This window comes from Aspergillus udagawae (assembly GCF_001078395.1).
Source record: "Aspergillus udagawae IFM 46973 DNA, scaffold_4, whole genome shotgun sequence".
Classification (NCBI taxonomy): domain Eukaryota; kingdom Fungi; phylum Ascomycota; class Eurotiomycetes; order Eurotiales; family Aspergillaceae; genus Aspergillus; species Aspergillus udagawae.
Window position 1 is genome coordinate 1,991,197 of NW_025091267.1, and position 16,110 is coordinate 2,007,306.

Here is a 16,110-nt window from a genome sequence, read left to right on the forward strand (position 1 = left end):
TTTGTTGATAAACGACTAAGCGCCTATGCCACTTATTATTTCGAGTGTCCTATCCCCACTCAAGCAGCCAGGGAGGTGCCACTTGGTTGAGCAGATCAGCCTGACGAAGTTCGGATATTAATTGTCAGAGGAGAGTATGAAACGCGGACGAATCAATTTGTTCATTGGCCTAGTTATCTACAATTAACTGCCAACAGCCTAACGAGCTAAGACAGTCTCTTTGCACCGCCCCAGTGGCTGGAGTCTGCGCCGCGCTGTCCATATCGACCCACATGAGGAGAAACAACAAATGCAATCACCAATATCAGCAGTGCGAGTGGACTGTGTAGCTGTTTGGCGGTTCCACTGCAGATGTATCGGTCATCCCCCTGGTCCGGTATCCACGAATCCCGTAGTCTCAGCGAAAGCAACGAGCCACTTGTCAATGGATCCCTTGCGGCGTACTCACCGTCCTATTGTTACCGTAATTAGAAACTCGCCCACCAACGATAAAAGACCAAATAAGCCTCACTTTGAATCGAATGCTTGACAGACAGTCGCGAGTAGAGCTATTGAGTCGATGTTGTTCCCTAAAGGACCTCCGCCAAATATGCAACCCCGATTGCCATTAACCAATGTAATCAAAGCCTGCTCCACGACATTTGATCCAAAAGCCACGTGCCAGCTGGTTCGTGTGCGCTCTGATACCCCTAGCGGCTATGAGAGACGAAACCAACCGCTCTTTCTCCTGAGGAGAAATATGGCCTTGCCCTTCATGGGAGACGTCGATGTCCACAGACGAAAGGGCCGTTGAAAGATGGAGGCGAGCTTGGCCTTGGTGTCTAAAGATGACTTTCCTGAGAACATCGCAGAGGTGCTCGATATCCGAGCGAGCGCAGCGGCCCGCAAGTTGTATGATCAGAACGCGACAAAGCGACGGCAGATACTCATTGATGGCAACCTGGACGGGGTCTGTCTCGTTGGGATCTGTCGGCAGACTCAATACGCTCACCCAGAACTGCGAGGCTGAGCGGAGAGGAAGTGGTTCCGGACCTTGCAAGGACTGTAGAGTAAAGTCGAGAATCGTCTGTAGCACGGGACGCCGCGATGTACCGCTTTCGCCGGACGGTGGCGGCGCAGAAGTAAGCGCGAAGAGGACAGAATGATACTTGGGGACCAGGCGAGTAAGGAAATCAATGCCACTGTTTGCAACTTCGGGGTCGTAAAACCCTGGCATCTCCTGCATCCGGCAAATGCTTTCGTACACGTGGACAATCAAAGCGACTGTCTCCTCGTAGATATGCTCCGGGTGTGCACTGTGAGACGCTAAAAATGCAGAAGCAGTGCCCATTACCATATCTGTGCCCGCGCTGCCCAAAGGAATGCTTCTGACGAAACTAACAGTCACCATCGGCGGGAACACATAAGGACCTGCTTTCTCAGTGAAGCCAGCCTTCAGTATATCACAGGCAGCCTCAATCGTGCTCGCATCCCTGGGAACTTCGGTCATTAGTAGCTGCATAGATTGAATAATCAAACTCTGAGCAGTAGCGCCTCGACCGGAATTCCAGAAGGTAAGCGAGTGAGAGTCGCCATTGCTGCTGTCGTTAGACTCCAGGACGATTTCGTTCTCGGTCCTGAGACCTTTACCGATACTTGCGATGCAGCGCAACACTAACAGAGAGCGGCTGTACGCGGCATCTGGCAAATCGCGAGCGGTTTCATCCCGTGCCACTATTGCTTGTTGACGGAGATAATCCAGGATTCTCTCAAGGAACTGTGCTTTGTCCTCATCCGTAGGCAACGCTTGAATAATGGCAGCTATACCCTCCAGAACTTTCTCCATCGTCATGACTGTGGCGGTCGGTTTGTGACGAAATTGATCGAACTGATCTAGGAATGCTGGGAGCTGAGAAGTCAAAGCATTACGGCACGATCTGCAGAGGTGAGAGATAGACTTGGAAGCAGTTGGCGCACAGGAGGCGACGTCAAGAGACGCAAACAGAAAAGTAAGCACCAGAGGGAGCAAAGCATGGGTACGCTCAAAGTAAGACTGGTATCTTCCTAGCATATCCACTAGAGTTTGGCGAGCTTTGTCTGGAATCAATATTCCTTCACCCCTGCAGAGATTAGCGAACTCGTCGCAAAAGAAGATCGCGTTTAAACAATCGTCTGCATGCTGGTTGTCATCCACGGCCTCTGAAAGCTGAGCAATACAGAAGATCGCAGCCTCAAAAGTTCTCCAGTCTCGTTCTGCAAGAGAAGTCCTCGAGCGTTCTTGAAATACTCGAACTAAATCCACGCCCAGAATGGGATAGATGGCCAGAATAAAGTCGCAAGCATCACGGCGAAACGAACTGAATTCACTGCGATCATCATCTCTCCACTCTTGCAGCTCCTCTGGAGTCGGATACTTGAGCTTCTCAAAACAGTCCAAAGCTGCACGGGCGAGATTTTGCTTGGCAGGCTCAAAGTTAGGTTGGTCCTCTGAATCAGCGATGATCTCCTGGAAATCGTCGGCAACTTCGGTCCACCATTCGATGGCAAGTGGCGACGCCAAGTCATCCACTGCAGCATAGCCGGGGGCTTTCAACAAAGCATGAAGTAAGGTAAGAATCTGATTGTATTGAGGATTCAAAGGTTGCGTCAAGATCTCTCTCTGTTTGAGAGTCGAGATTGCCAGTAGGAGCTCCAAAAATGTCATATTCTCAGCCTCGAAATCGCCGTCTAGAAGCGACGTAATATGGGTGGTCCCAAAATCACTTATGATGAACGCCAGGACAGCTTCAAGGTGATCTTGACCAAAAATATTATCCCTCCAATCCATCATTTCGACAACAACCTGAGCTGCAGTTTTTGATAACCCAGGAACTTTTAGACATTGGACGACATGGTTGGTGGCCGACGTTAGCTGGGAGGCCGAAATCGTGTCTCGAAACAAGCTTCCACCTTGCACGGACATCCATGACTATAACATAAGTGTCAGATAATCACGCAGATAGATGATGAAGAATGCAAGCCCAAGGTGAACTTACGCTGTACGCGTTGAGAGCTTCGATGCCCGGTGCAGGGTCATAGGAGTCATGGGAGGATTCCTGCATGAGGAAGTGATGCAGAACAAACTCCACAACCACGAATGCATCCTGGATATTTTCAGCCGCACGCCGAATATCGACCTCTTTGCGGAACTCAGGACTCCATTTATTTATGTCCTCTCCCAATACGTTGCAAAAATAGAGCAATGCAACGATCTGAGCTTGAGACATTGCCGGCAAGATAGAATTAAGCAAATCGACAGACCGAGTTTGATTTTCAGGGACATACTTGCTGCCTGCTAGGGAAGCAGCTACGTTCCAGATAGCCCGAGTCCAAGGAGCACCCGGCTTCAGGAAGATGGTTGCCAGGGTTGTGGCCAGCTTTCGAATGACGAGAGGCCGCTCGCCTAAGTTGACGAGCACAGCATAATGGCCAACCAACCGACCAAGAAGCTCTTCAACATCATGCTGGTTGAGTTTCTGCCTGCAACAATGTCAGAAGCTGAACTCCACAGACATTTCAATTAATCACTTACCAGTCAAGGTTGATTTTAACAGTGAAAGTCAAGGCGCCAAAAAATCTCATATCAGTGCTATTAGCACTGAGCAGATCATTAGCAATTAACCATGCCTCAGGACCTTTCTGAAGCGACTGCAAACGCTCCTGGATAAACTTGATCTCAGTGGGATTGCCTGCATTTTCTGGACTGTACAGTTGAGAGACAAGCTTGACAAGTTAGCCTTAAAACCGTGAAAAGAATCAAGATCTACACTCACCTCTCTTGCCTCATTCAAGATGTGCTGCACATCTGGAGCAAGGCCTTGAATGTCCGCAGACATGACCAGAACTCTGATGGCCCTCTTAAGAGAGCTGGGTTCTGATATAGATTGTTTGACGAGATGATAAAGGGGAGTCACGTGCTGATATCACTATCACAAAAATGTTAGGCGGTGAGAAGGTGGGATGGGATGGAGGGGAAAGAAGTCAGAGGGGAAAATGGATGTTGTTTGTGGGCTTTCAAGAGGGGTAGATAGTCTACGTAATGTAAAGAAAAACAGTGAATGTTTTGAGCATGTGACCTGTATGATTTATTTCAAGGTGTCACAGCTCAACATCCTACTCCTTACCGATACAAGTGCTAGCTGGTAATGTTTCTTCGATCTTTCTATCTGGCTACATTGGGATATCGGATAGCACCCACGTTGGTACAGAGACATACTCCGTACCCATTCTCCTTGCCTGACGGGGCCCGAAGGTACTCAGTCCAGACGACGGAATTAATGGTCTTGGATCATTAAGGTACAAACTCTACAGTACCTCTAAAAGGTACTGACCTTTACTGCCTGGTAACCAGTACTTATAGGTAGGCACCTTAGTTCGGGTTGCTCCACAGAAATGCTGTGAATTACAACTGTATTATGGTATAATTTACAAACAGAACTCAGTAAGGTAGGTACCTAAGGTACTACCTACCTACTCCGTACCGTAGGTACGGTACGGAGTACCACATCCGCAGTTGGAAAGTAGAATACCACATCATTACGGACTACCTAAGGTACGGAGCATGGTCACGGAGCACAGTCTCCAAATTTCCAGCCTATCTCAGAACTCCACTAGACTAGCTTATCTTGCTGGCCACATATTTCGCTTTCATGTCAGTCAAGTAGTGTCGGCCCTTGTACAGTGTACACGCGACTCCAAAAGATTGCTTCTAGTCTCCCAACCTTTTCCTTCCCCCCGACCCCCGCATTTGCTGTCGTGCGTCACTCGGATCGCTTCTGAGAATCTCGGACAACTGCATACCGACCTTCCTGACCTGTGCCTGTCGATGCTTGGCTTCCGCTTTCCAATTCGCCTTTGCAAGCTATCAGCTCTTGGACCAGCCCGTCAACTACCCATCTCTCGAACAAAGCGTTTCTCCACCGCTGTCGCACGCTTCGCTGCCGATATGGAGACCGTGAATACCACCGAGCGCCTAGCGAAGTTGAGGCAGTTAATGCAGGAACATAAGGTCGATGTATATAGTATGATATCACATAGCCCCCTCTTGTCGTTCATGGTACAAATTAGAACATCACTCATACTTTGCTGAAGTCGTTCCATCGGAAGACAGCCACCAGTCGGAATACATCGCTCCCTGTGACGGCCGCCGAGGTTAGATCTACCCGTGAACCTTCCCTTATGTAGCTGCTTGCTCATATGACGACCGCGGGACAACCCTGGACTTACAACCGTACCCATAGAGTTCATCTCTGGATTCTCTGGATCTGCAGGGACAGCCATCGTGTCTATGACCAAGGCCGCCCTATCGACGGACGGACGATACTTCAACCAGGCTTCCAAGCAACTCGACAGCAATTGGGTGCTGCTAAAGAGGGGAGTTGAGAATGTTCCAACTTGGCAAGAATGGTAGGCATCTCCGAGAATGATTCATGGATCCCTGAAATCAGAAATTGACCCTTCTGTTCAGGACCACCGAACAGGCCGAAGGCGGCAAAGTCGTTGGAGTCGACCCATCTCTGATTACGGCTTGTGAGTGAGAAGCGATGCCATTGATCATACGCGAATTTTGATTACTGAAACGATATAGCGGGCGCACGGAGTCTTGCGGAAACTTTAAAGAAGAACGGCTCATCACTGGTCGGTATTTCGCAGAATCTGGTCGACCTGGTTTGGGGCAAAGACAGACCGGCACCTCCACGAGAGAAGGTCAGGGTTCATCCGGATAACTTCGCAGGAAAGTCTTTCCAGGAGAAAATTGCAGGTTTGCGCAAGGAGCTGGAGAACAAGAAGACAGCTGGATTCGTCATCTGTACCGCTACCCGACCCTCGACCTGAAACCAGGTGCAGTATGAATGGCTAACAAGAAGATTAGCTATGCTAGATGAAATTGCCTGGCTCTTTAACCTGAGAGGAAGCGAGTAAGCATCGCCCCACTCAAACTTGATTTTCATTTAACTAATAGATGATAGCATTCCCTACAACCCGGTGTTCTTTGCATACGCCATCATTACCCCTACAAAAGCCGATCTTTACATCGACGATGACAAGATTACCCCAGAAGTTGTAGCTCATCTCGGCCAGGACGTTGCCATCAAGCCGTATGACTCTATCTTTGCAGATGCTAAGGCACTTAGTGAAGCAAGAAAGCAAGAAGCTGGGGAAACGGCCGCAAAGTTTCTCCTGTCCAACAAAGCATCCTGGGCACTTAGCCTCAGCTTGGGAGGCGAGGAGCATGTGGAGGAAACCCGGAGTCCTATCGCTGACGCTAAAGCTGTCAAGAATGACGCAGAGCTTGCAGGTATGAGAGCTTGCCATATCCGAGACGGTGCCGCGTTGATCGAATACTTTGCGTGGCTTGAAAACGAGCTGGTCAACAAGAAGACTGTTCTTGATGAAGTGGATGCCGCAGATAAGTTGGAGCAGATCAGATCCAAGCACGATCTCTTCGCTGGTCTTTCCTTCGACACTATTTCCTCAACTGGACCTAACGGCGCCGTTATCCACTACAAGCCAGAGAAAGGCACTTGCTCCATCATTGACCCGGATGCTATCTATCTTTGCGACTCTGGGGCTCAGTATCTAGATGGAACCACGGACGTCACGAGAACGTTTCATTTCGGACAACCCACAGAGCTCGAGAAGAAGGCTTTCACCCTGGTGCTCAAGGGCCTGATTGCCATTGATACTGCTGTATTTCCCAAGGGCACTAGCGGCTTTGCGCTCGATGCTCTTGCCAGACAGTATTTGTGGAAAGAAGGACTGGATTACCTTCATGGCACAGGCCATGGCATTGGCTCATACCTGGTTAGTGCAAAGAACCTGGGTTCGCTGCTCATCCATCACCTCTGACATTTTGGCAGAATGTGCACGAAGGCCCTATTGGCATTGGCACTCGCGTACAGTACACTGAAGTTCCAATTGCTCCCGGTAACGTCATCTCAGACGGTAGGTCGTTTGTACTCGCTATTTGTGGCTCAGAACTAACTGTCATAGAACCTGGATTCTACGAGGACGGCAAGTTCGGCATTCGAATTGAGAGTGAGTCTCTGTCTCTCGCGCAGATTGTACCTAGGCTAACACCATATCCTCAGACGTTATTATGGCGCGGGAGGTAGAAACAACTCATAAATTTGGCGACAAGCCGTGGTTAGGCTTTGAACATGTCACAATGGCTCCCATTGGCCGCAACTTGATTGAACCATCTCTGCTCAGCGGCCTCGAGCTCAAGTGGGTGAACGACTATCACGCAGAGGTTTGGGATAAAACCCATCATTTCTTTGAGAATGATGAGTTCACTCGAAGCTGGCTTCAGAGAGAGACTGCACCCATCACTAAATAGATCTGAGTTGATCTCAGAATGTAGCTCATGTGACTTTGAATAGCAGCAGACAATAACGTAATCTAGAATCGATTCTAGAGAACACATAGAGCTAGATCATAGTGCCTGTCAGTCGTTAGAATTATGAACGTAGGATGTCCGTTTCAGTGGATGTACGTAGCCATTCCCCGACGTGGCTTGCTGATGCTGGGAAGCTTGTGTGGGGAAATCAGGCGGTTGCGACTTATGAGCTGCGGACCCAGACCTTGGCCCTCTTCAAACAATCACATTCCGTACCGTGTGCTATTGTTGCGATTGTCTGAACAATAACCTCTTAACTTCCATTGTCGAATACTTTAATCTCATGTCCCTCTTATAGGTTTCAGATTAGCAGCCTTAGGACCGATCATGACTGCTTTCCCCACTGTTTGATACCCTGCGACAGCGCCAACAATCGAGAGCCCAGTTGACAGCTCCTCCTCCGTATTCATTCCCGTCGTCACCCTATTGATCCGCCCTCTCTCAGAAATCAGCACTCTTACTGTTTCCCAAATAAATCCTCTGGTATGAACGGCAGAAACGGTTACGCCGACGGATACGGATATTCCGAAAGCAATCGATACGATCGGAGTGATGGCGGATACGGGAGCAGCAACAGCAACTTAGCTGTCAATGGGTATTCAGGGGGGAGAGATCGGCGTCCGGGTGGATATGGTGGTTTCTATAACGAGTCCTCGCAAGAGCCTTCACCTTCGACCTCGCCGGAGCGGCGCCGTGAGAGATGGGAAGGAGACCGCCAGAACTCCTCGTCGCGATCGCGCACACGAGACACAGACTCAGAAAGGAGGCCGCCGGGCTTGCGGGATGGTCGAGCACGGGGAGAGACTAGCTGGGTGGCCAGCAGCAGCAGTATGGAGAGGAGTGGTCCTGAGGGAGCCAAACCCGTAAGCAGTGGCGGGGGTTCTCAAGCTATGGAAGGTTGGCGGCCCATTCATCATTCTATTCTACCCATGTCAATGAGGAAATTTGTCTGCATAATGGATCTGGATGGTTAACTTTTTTTTCAGATATCCTTCAGGCGATCCAACGCGACTGGGGCTTCGTGGCCTCCGACGATTGTGTACCGGTGCAGGTAGCGTTGCAGTTGATGGACACGAGTACATTGGGCAAAGCAGATCGCGAACCTGATTTTCTCAATATGAATCAGCAGATCCAGAAGACTTTGAAGTCTGTCGTCAATGGTCGGTCATCCCATCAGGTCCTTGTCAAAACCAATACTGAACATAGTGATCAGAGCATCACCAGGGATTTAACAGTTCCATTGGTACATATCACAAGATCCAGTCCAATATACAAAGCTCGCAGAATCGAGTCCGAAATCTAAAACATGCGCTGGAGGACGCCAAAGCTGGGCTACTCTATACGAAGCCCGAGTTGAAGGGGTTAGCGACGTCTTCCCAGAAATATGATGACTTAATCCAGCTCTTCAGTCAAATCCAGGAGATACAATCACTACCTGAGAAGCTAGAGTCCCGAATATCCGACAAGCGATTCCTTGGTGCTGTCGAGGTGCTTCACGATGCCTTCCGACTATTACGGCGCTCCGAGCTGGAGAACATCGGAGCTCTGGCAGACATACGCGCCTACTTTGCGAACCAAGAGATCTCTCTGACCGATATCCTGATAGAAGAGTTGCATGATCACTTGTACCTCAAATCCCCCTATTGCTCCGGTCGGTGGAAACCGCCAGCGCCGGAGGGAGATGTTGGCACCGCAAACGCCTCCAGCTGGACTGGAGTAGCAACCTGGGAAAAGCCTGTCTACGCCTTTCTTGGGAAGCTGGATGCCACCACGCCCCTGGTGGAGGACGCATCTCGAAACCCGGAGGCTGACACGTTCTATTATATCCGACTCTTAATTGAGGCGCTGAACAAGATGGGCCATTTGGACATAGCAGTTGACCGCATTGAACAGCGGCTCCCAGTTGAGCTATTTGCAGTGGTCGATAAGACAAATGCAGAAGTCGACGCGCGTCATCCAAATTTGGGCCGAGGCCTCGCATCCGGGGATAGCAAGACCAGTCTGCCAACAGAGGCCATTGAGAAACGCGGGCATGTTTTGACGGAGTTCTTATGGACTCTATATGCCAAGTTTGAAGCTATTGCTGAAGGTCACCGTGTCCTCCACGACGCCATTGCCGGAATCGTGGAGCGCGAGGGTATTCCTAAGAACAGTTCTCTCACAGGTGGTTTCAAAGAGTTGTGGAAGCTCTATCAGAGTGAGGTTAGTGGTCTTCCTTCAGCTTACGCCCTTTCAATGCCGTTTAGCTCACAGTTTCTATAGATTCGTTCCCTATTGCACGATTACCTGGCCACCGACGGAGAGTCCTCCTTCCGATTCAGAGAAGAAGAAGCCGATGCTAAACGTCAAATCTATGCAGGTCATAGGGATAGGAACAAGGTGCGTCTGCTTAGGACACGTCTAGCCATCACCGAATCTTATTGACACTTTACAGAAATTGTTTAAACTTTCGGAATCAGAGCAAAACACGGAAATGCAAGCGGAACAAGACGAGTTGGATGAGATCCTCAAGACTTCGGTTCCTGGTTTAGTGTCGAAAACCAGGCAGAAATGCACACCGACTGACAGTTCACGAGACGGGCAGGGAAATTCTGGAACCGGTCATAAGATACTCCTTGAACCCAGCGTGTTCAACATGAGTCTTCTTCTTCCGCCTTCGTTGTCCTTCATACAACGATTGAAAGACATAGTACCTGTGGATGCGGACATTGCTCTGAGCACTTTAACGTCCTTTTTGGATGACTTTCTCGTCAACGTGTTTCTTCCCCAACTGGATGAGACAGTCACAGATCTCTGTACTCTTAGTTTCATCGCGCCAGACGCGTTCACGGAAGATCCTCAATGGTCAAAATCCTCCCCTCGGCCTGTTTTCAAGGCAAGTACCTGCGTTTTCATATCGTCCAGGTCGATCTTTCCTAACCTCAAATACAACAGGGAACTGTCAAATTCATGTCAATCATATGGGAGTTTAGTAAAATGCTGTCCAGCATTCCGCATGATCAAGCCTTCACACAGCTTCTAATTACCCAGATTGTGACCTACTATGACAAGTGCTGTGGGTGGTACAAAGGTTAGAAGAGCCACTACCTTCCAAGTTGATGGTCCAAAAGCTCATATATTTCTCCAGCTATTGTCACGAAGGTCTCACCTCGCAATCACGGTCAAGTCCGCCTCAAGGCCGCAGCAGAGTTTGCCGAAACTGGTGATATTCATGACACAGTTCGGGAACTCTGGGAGGGGCCAGCAGACGCTAAGAAAGAACTCATCGATAAGGTAGATACTCTCCCCTCTCCTGCCAGTCTTCGAACGTCAGATCAGCCGCTGATTATCCTAGGAAATTGAGCTTCTGCTCAAACGCACAGACGAGGTATCATTAGAACCGTACGACATTATATCTGACCCCAAAACAGTGGTAGCATTGTCGCTTCTTTACAATAGCATGGTAAGTTTTGTCACAAACTCAGTCTGATCCATTGCTTTTCGAAACCTGGCTGACTTTTTTTCAGCAATGGCTTGCAAGTCATCTTACCAAGCTGCGCCGAATCACAGCCTCAGAGTTGCGGCAGCCACAGTCTGAGACAAGAGCACCTCCTCGTCGGTGGACCCTGATTGGAGCCATGAAATCGAGGCGGGACAGCATAAGTCAGCCAGTGTATCTGCCGCTGAATCATGAAACGGCCAACGCGTTTGATACCACTCTTCAATCGCTGCGTAATCTAGCCTCGACCGCTCTCTTTGCTCTTCACATCGATATTCGATGCGGCGTCATACACATGTTGACTCGCACAATGGCTGGCCCCAACCCTCCCAGTAACCGTGATTCGGAACCCACGACACCTTCACCGAACTCGAACATGAATTGGTGGCATATCCTTGTAAATCAGCCGACAGCCGCATCTCCCACGATTCTTGAGCTAAACAATGACTTGATCGCCTTTGATACGAACATTTCGTCGTATCTTGGCTCCGCTGAACATTGGTTCATCACCTCGGGTCTTGCTCGATTTATTGATCAAGCATTCGTTTCATCTACACGTCACATTGGGGCCATGAATGAGAATGGAGCCTTGCGGCTGCAACTTGACGTCCTCGTTCTACAGCAGAACCTCAAGAATATAATTATTGACCCGACCGTGGAAAAAGCCCAGGATTCCACAACAGAGGAACCAGAGAATCCTGACAAGGTCGTTGCACTTCCGCGTAGTGCAAAATTCCTTGACTGGTTCTTGGATGGCGCGGAAAAGACTTTAGAGTACGCCAAAGATGAAAAGGAGCTGTTCGCTGCGCAGGGCGAAAAGGCCTTGGCTGCAGGCAACGGCGAACCGCTCACCTATGATGAGCTCAAGGTCCTTATTGACCTTTGCTTCTCAGAAATTCTCAGAGGACCTCGCGGAGCTGATAATCGGGAAGATTTTATGGCTGCGAAGAAAGCCAGTGCTGATGCGCTCTTGAAATTGAACGAAATCATGTGGGATTCCAAATGATCGTTTTGAAGTTTCTGACGAGATTCTTGACCTGCCTTGCTTACCTGCCAACTACTGTTCTCTTTCTGATCTATACCCTTTCTTGTATCATTCCTCCAAGCTGGCGCAAGACTACTTTTAGATAGACACTTGACGAATCGATCAGGCTCGTCATGTTCATCGCCACTTTTCCTTCAATGAAGTTCTCCATCGAATTTTAGTGTCCACTCAAATAAACTACAGTTGCTAAATCGCCTAGGGGAGGCGCGCTCTCACCATCTTGAACTTCAATATCTTGTCTACGGACGCGTCCAAGTTGAGTCCCACTATCAGGGACTTTCGCAACGACGTACGAAGACCTTGGCTCTCTGGAGATATCCGATATGGCCCGCGTGGAGTATGATGAAGCAGCCATTCGTGGATACAATCTGATCGTCACCACATTGAGAACTGGAGGCTTTGAATTGTGCTGCTGCCCACCGTATTTCCGCCGAATTTGCGCCGATTGTCTGTGATGGGCTAGGCCAGTCGTTTAATTTCAAGGGCCAGAGCTAAGAGTCGAAGGCTGCGGAGAAAATGGTCGATGCAGCATCATTTGACCCTTCGTCCGATGCAATCAAGCAAAAGAACGGACCATTCCCCTGCTTTCAGTCCCTCGGCTGGGTTCCGGATCGCTGAGCTTTAGCAGCTTCAGGAGGTTCAATGCGTGCTATCCACGCCGGACGTTTCATTCCGCTAGCAAGCCGTGGCGTCCAACCCGATAAATGCCTGGGTGTTTTAGGGCTTCTGATTCATTACACGTTTTGCGCTAATGTCTGCATTCATCGAATTGTTCATCTTATTATATTGCGTTAGATTATTGTTTCACCATCGAATCCCTCTTAGTCTCAGGCAATATGGGCAGTCACTCAGCCCTTGGAGGAGGACTCTACCCTCCTTTCTTCTCGATTGATATATCCTTAAAGGTCCTCTCTTTTTCTTGCTCTCTTTCTTTGCACCGCTCTTCAAGTCACTCTTTGAGTTTTCTGTCTGGTACAGCAACTACATTCATTTCTGGGATCTGAGCCCGGGTGTCATTCATTACTTGCAACAGGAGCAGAGTCTCCAGTCACCCTTTGCGTCTGAATAGCAGTCTAGGACAGACTGCACACTCCTTTCTTCCATTCTAGCTTCTTCGCCTCCAAGACATATCAACATCCAACAATGATATATCAGCGTCTCACCAGTCTATGCGTTGCCGCTCTGGTCGCGGCCGCATCGGTCTCTGCGAGCCCTATGCTCGGGCGCGCCCATGGTCGGTGTCGGCCGGGGTACACCAAGGGCGTCCACCACGTCCCAACGACAGATAAAGCAACTTCGTCCATGAATTCCCCAGTGCAACTCCCAGAGGCTCCATCCCAGTCCCCCTGGCCCATGGTACCCACTGCGAATGATATCACTCCCGATGCTTCCTCTTCCTCGTCGTCAACAACATCTGCTCTACCCTCTTCTCCCGCTACCCAGGAACAAGCCATCGTCCCGGCAGCCCCTGTTGAGTCTCCAACCGCCGCTCCCGAGACCATTGACAAGGCGGCTGTTGCTGCATCCTCCTCCAGCAGCAGCAGTTCCTCATCAGGCGCCACCCACTCCGGCAAAGCCACCTTCTACGGCGGCAACATCTCCGGCGGAACCTGCTCATTCACCGGCTACACGCTTCCCTCCGGCCTCTTCGGAACGGCCTACTCAGGCGCCGCATGGAATAACGCCGCGCAATGCGGTGCCTGCGTCTCCGTGAAAGGACCCAACGGTAAAACAATCAAAGCAATGGTATGCTCCTTCTTCGTTCAATCATATCAAACAACCCCCGGCTAACATCGCCCAGGTGGTTGACGAATGCCCCGAATGCGAGCCTGACCACCTCGACCTCTTCCAGAACGCCTTCACCCAGCTAGCCGACGTCTCCAAGGGCATCATCGACATCACCTGGTCCTTTGTCCCCTGCGGCATCACCTCGCCCCTCGTCCTCAAGAACAAGGAGGGGACCTCGCGCTACTGGTTCTCCATGCAGGTCGTCAATGCCAACGAGCCCGTCGCGAAGCTCGAGGTGAGCACCGACGGCGGGAAGACCTGGCAAGGGACCACGAGAACCTCCTACAACTTCTTCGAGAAGAGCAGTGGGTTTGGAAAGGATACCGTGGACGTGAGGATCACTGGCCAGTCCGGCGGTACCCTGGCAGTGAAGAATGTCGGGACAAGCTCCGGGTCCTCGGTTACCGCTTCGTCCAATCTGTAGAGTACAGAATAGTTAGTGGCGTGGGGAAGGTGCGAGTAGGTTGGTCGCCTCGGTTGTCGCGGAAAAGCAGTTTGTTTTGGGACCGTACCCTGTCTGCGTCTGTTATGCCCCTTTACTTTCACTTCTCCGCATATTTTTGGACATTCAGACATATTCAGATGTTTTTATTCCCATCAGTGGAACCAAATGACTATCGTGGCTATGGCTTGTAAGATTGCCTTAAGATTGCCTCATGAACTAAGCTTGTCATTGACGAGGGAGCCGGATCTTCCATGAACAGCGTTTTGTCATTTGGCTTTCGGAAAACAAGATCAAACTACGAAGGTCCTGTGTAAATCTGAGAGATCGAATTTGCAATTCCCATAACGCGATATCGCAGGCTCCATTCCCAACCCTGGTTTCGCCGACCCTTAAGATAGAAAAATAACACACAAGAGTAAAAGATACGCGTAAGAAGGCAGACGACGGAAACGAGAAATCACGAAGCGCCGGGCAAGCGACACCGGGCTGGACAATTAAGGTTGTAGATCATTGGTCACCTGTCTTCTTCCAGACGCGGTGACGAGATGGAAGACATCAGGAAATTATCAAGACGGCAACTGCAACCGAGCCCAAATCACGGGCTTCTCGCGGGGCTTGTTAGAATGGAATGAAACTGAAAACGAACTAACGGAGAGAAAGAGCGGGTATGTTGGAATCTCAGCCTCCGAACAAGAACAGATCGTAGCACATTGTATGACCATGAGATAGAGAAGCAAAGGGGAAGTCATCTATCCAGAAGCGCAATTCAGCCGTCAGACCTGACCTTGGTCGACCTCAAGAGGCTCGAGCTCTTCGGCGTCGTTGTAGTCATCGAACTCGAGACCTGCGTCGCGACAGCGCTGAAGCCACTTTTGTGCGATATCTCCACGGCGGTTGACTTCCAATTTCAACTTGGAATTCTGAGCGCTGATCTCGTTGATAGCATGGCTTGTAGTCATGTTGTTTTGCTCCCACCGTTCGCTCATCGTTTTCTTCTCATCGTGCAGCTGGCAGATGTACTCGATTGTACGCTGTAGGATGGCGCCTTTGTTCTTGTCACAGTTGGGGACCAGACGCGCTAACTGATTAATACCCTCGTTGATGGCTTCACGACGCCGACGTTCCACTGAAATCGAATTAGCTCAAAAGTCACACCGTAAAAACAACTCCCGCAGCTTACCCTCTTTGTGATTATTCTTGCGGATTTGGTGCCACTCGGGGGAACCAACGGACGGTTTTTGATTCATACTCTGGGCTTCGCGCGCAGCGTAGACAGCTGCGGCGGTCGAATTGTGTCCATGCGTAGGGCCCATAGCCTGACCCATGTCATCTCCGAACGTCAACCCATGAGCGAGATTATTGGCGTCGAAAGAAGGTTCGGGGGGAGGCGGGTATTTGTTTTGAGGATTGTGCGCGGCCAATGCGGCTTTGGCAGTGAGAGCATTCTCATCGGAGATACCGTTCTGTGGTCCGACATGTTGGAGGATCTGCTGGTCGATGTTGAGCTCTGAAGTAGAGGTAGGGAGACCGTGAGCATCATAGGAAGTAAGAGAGCTGTGTGCGAAGTTGTTCTGAGGATCCGCGCCAGGCATGCTGCCACTACTTCCATTGGAAGAGCGGTTCAGGCGCTGAGGATCCGGGCCCGCGCTGTCATCACCCTCGCGCTTTCGCTTGTTTGCTATATTACCATCCGAGGCACCCAGCGATTGGTCAGACATGATGTAGGATGTAAGGTCGGCACCCTGCAGGTTGGCCGAGTCAGCAACGGCCATGATAGTGCGTATCCAGGGGCCAAACCGACCCTTTAGATAGAGCAAATGTATTGATTCGAGATAGGTTTCCGCAGACAGCTACCAAAGGAGATGTAGCATTAGGAACTTCCCTGCGGTCCAGGTTTTGGTGAGTCGGAAAGTCCAGAAAAGTAATGAGTTTAACAG

The 16,110-nt window shown here is 50.1% G+C and overlaps 5 protein-coding genes across 5 annotated transcripts; 3 read left to right on the top strand and 2 right to left on the bottom strand.

Annotated features, from left to right (window-relative positions):
- Positions 1–607: 607 nt before the first annotated feature.
- Positions 608–3,854, bottom strand: Aud_006090 (putative importin 13; the record flags this gene model as incomplete). The annotated part of the gene is made up of 4 exons (XM_043290997.1): positions 608–2,947; positions 3,015–3,498; positions 3,551–3,741; positions 3,792–3,854. The coding sequence occupies 4 exons, from the start codon at positions 3,852–3,854 to the stop codon at positions 608–610; spliced, it is 3,078 nt and encodes a 1,025-aa protein (XP_043146932.1).
- A 989-nt stretch (positions 3,855–4,843) lies between these two features.
- Positions 4,844–7,357, top strand: ampp (aminopeptidase P; the record flags this gene model as incomplete). The annotated part of the gene is made up of 10 exons (XM_043290998.1): positions 4,844–5,039; positions 5,110–5,169; positions 5,259–5,424; positions 5,486–5,547; positions 5,606–5,827; positions 5,891–5,936; positions 5,988–6,822; positions 6,879–6,963; positions 7,012–7,056; positions 7,110–7,357. The coding sequence occupies 10 exons, from the start codon at positions 4,844–4,846 to the stop codon at positions 7,355–7,357; spliced, it is 1,965 nt and encodes a 654-aa protein (XP_043146933.1).
- Positions 7,358–7,902: 545 nt separating this feature from the next.
- Positions 7,903–11,901, top strand: Aud_006092 (exocyst subunit SEC8; the record flags this gene model as incomplete). The annotated part of the gene is made up of 9 exons (XM_043290999.1): positions 7,903–8,314; positions 8,404–8,577; positions 8,631–9,619; positions 9,680–9,796; positions 9,852–10,292; positions 10,352–10,487; positions 10,545–10,690; positions 10,752–10,859; positions 10,924–11,901. The coding sequence occupies 9 exons, from the start codon at positions 7,903–7,905 to the stop codon at positions 11,899–11,901; spliced, it is 3,501 nt and encodes a 1,166-aa protein (XP_043146934.1).
- A 1,182-nt stretch (positions 11,902–13,083) lies between these two features.
- On the top strand, positions 13,084–14,152 carry Aud_006093 (putative extracellular cellulase CelA/allergen Asp F7-like; the record flags this gene model as incomplete). Its single annotated transcript, XM_043291000.1, has 2 exons — positions 13,084–13,686; positions 13,742–14,152. 2 exons carry the CDS (start codon positions 13,084–13,086, stop codon positions 14,150–14,152), a joined length of 1,014 nt encoding a protein of 337 aa, XP_043146935.1.
- Positions 14,153–14,946: 794 nt separating this feature from the next.
- Aud_006094 (putative HLH DNA binding protein (Penr2)) lies at positions 14,947–15,945 on the bottom strand (the record flags this gene model as incomplete). The annotated part of the gene is made up of 2 exons (XM_043291001.1): positions 14,947–15,299; positions 15,354–15,945. The coding sequence occupies 2 exons, from the start codon at positions 15,943–15,945 to the stop codon at positions 14,947–14,949; spliced, it is 945 nt and encodes a 314-aa protein (XP_043146936.1).
- Between the last annotated feature and the right edge of the window lie 165 nt (positions 15,946–16,110).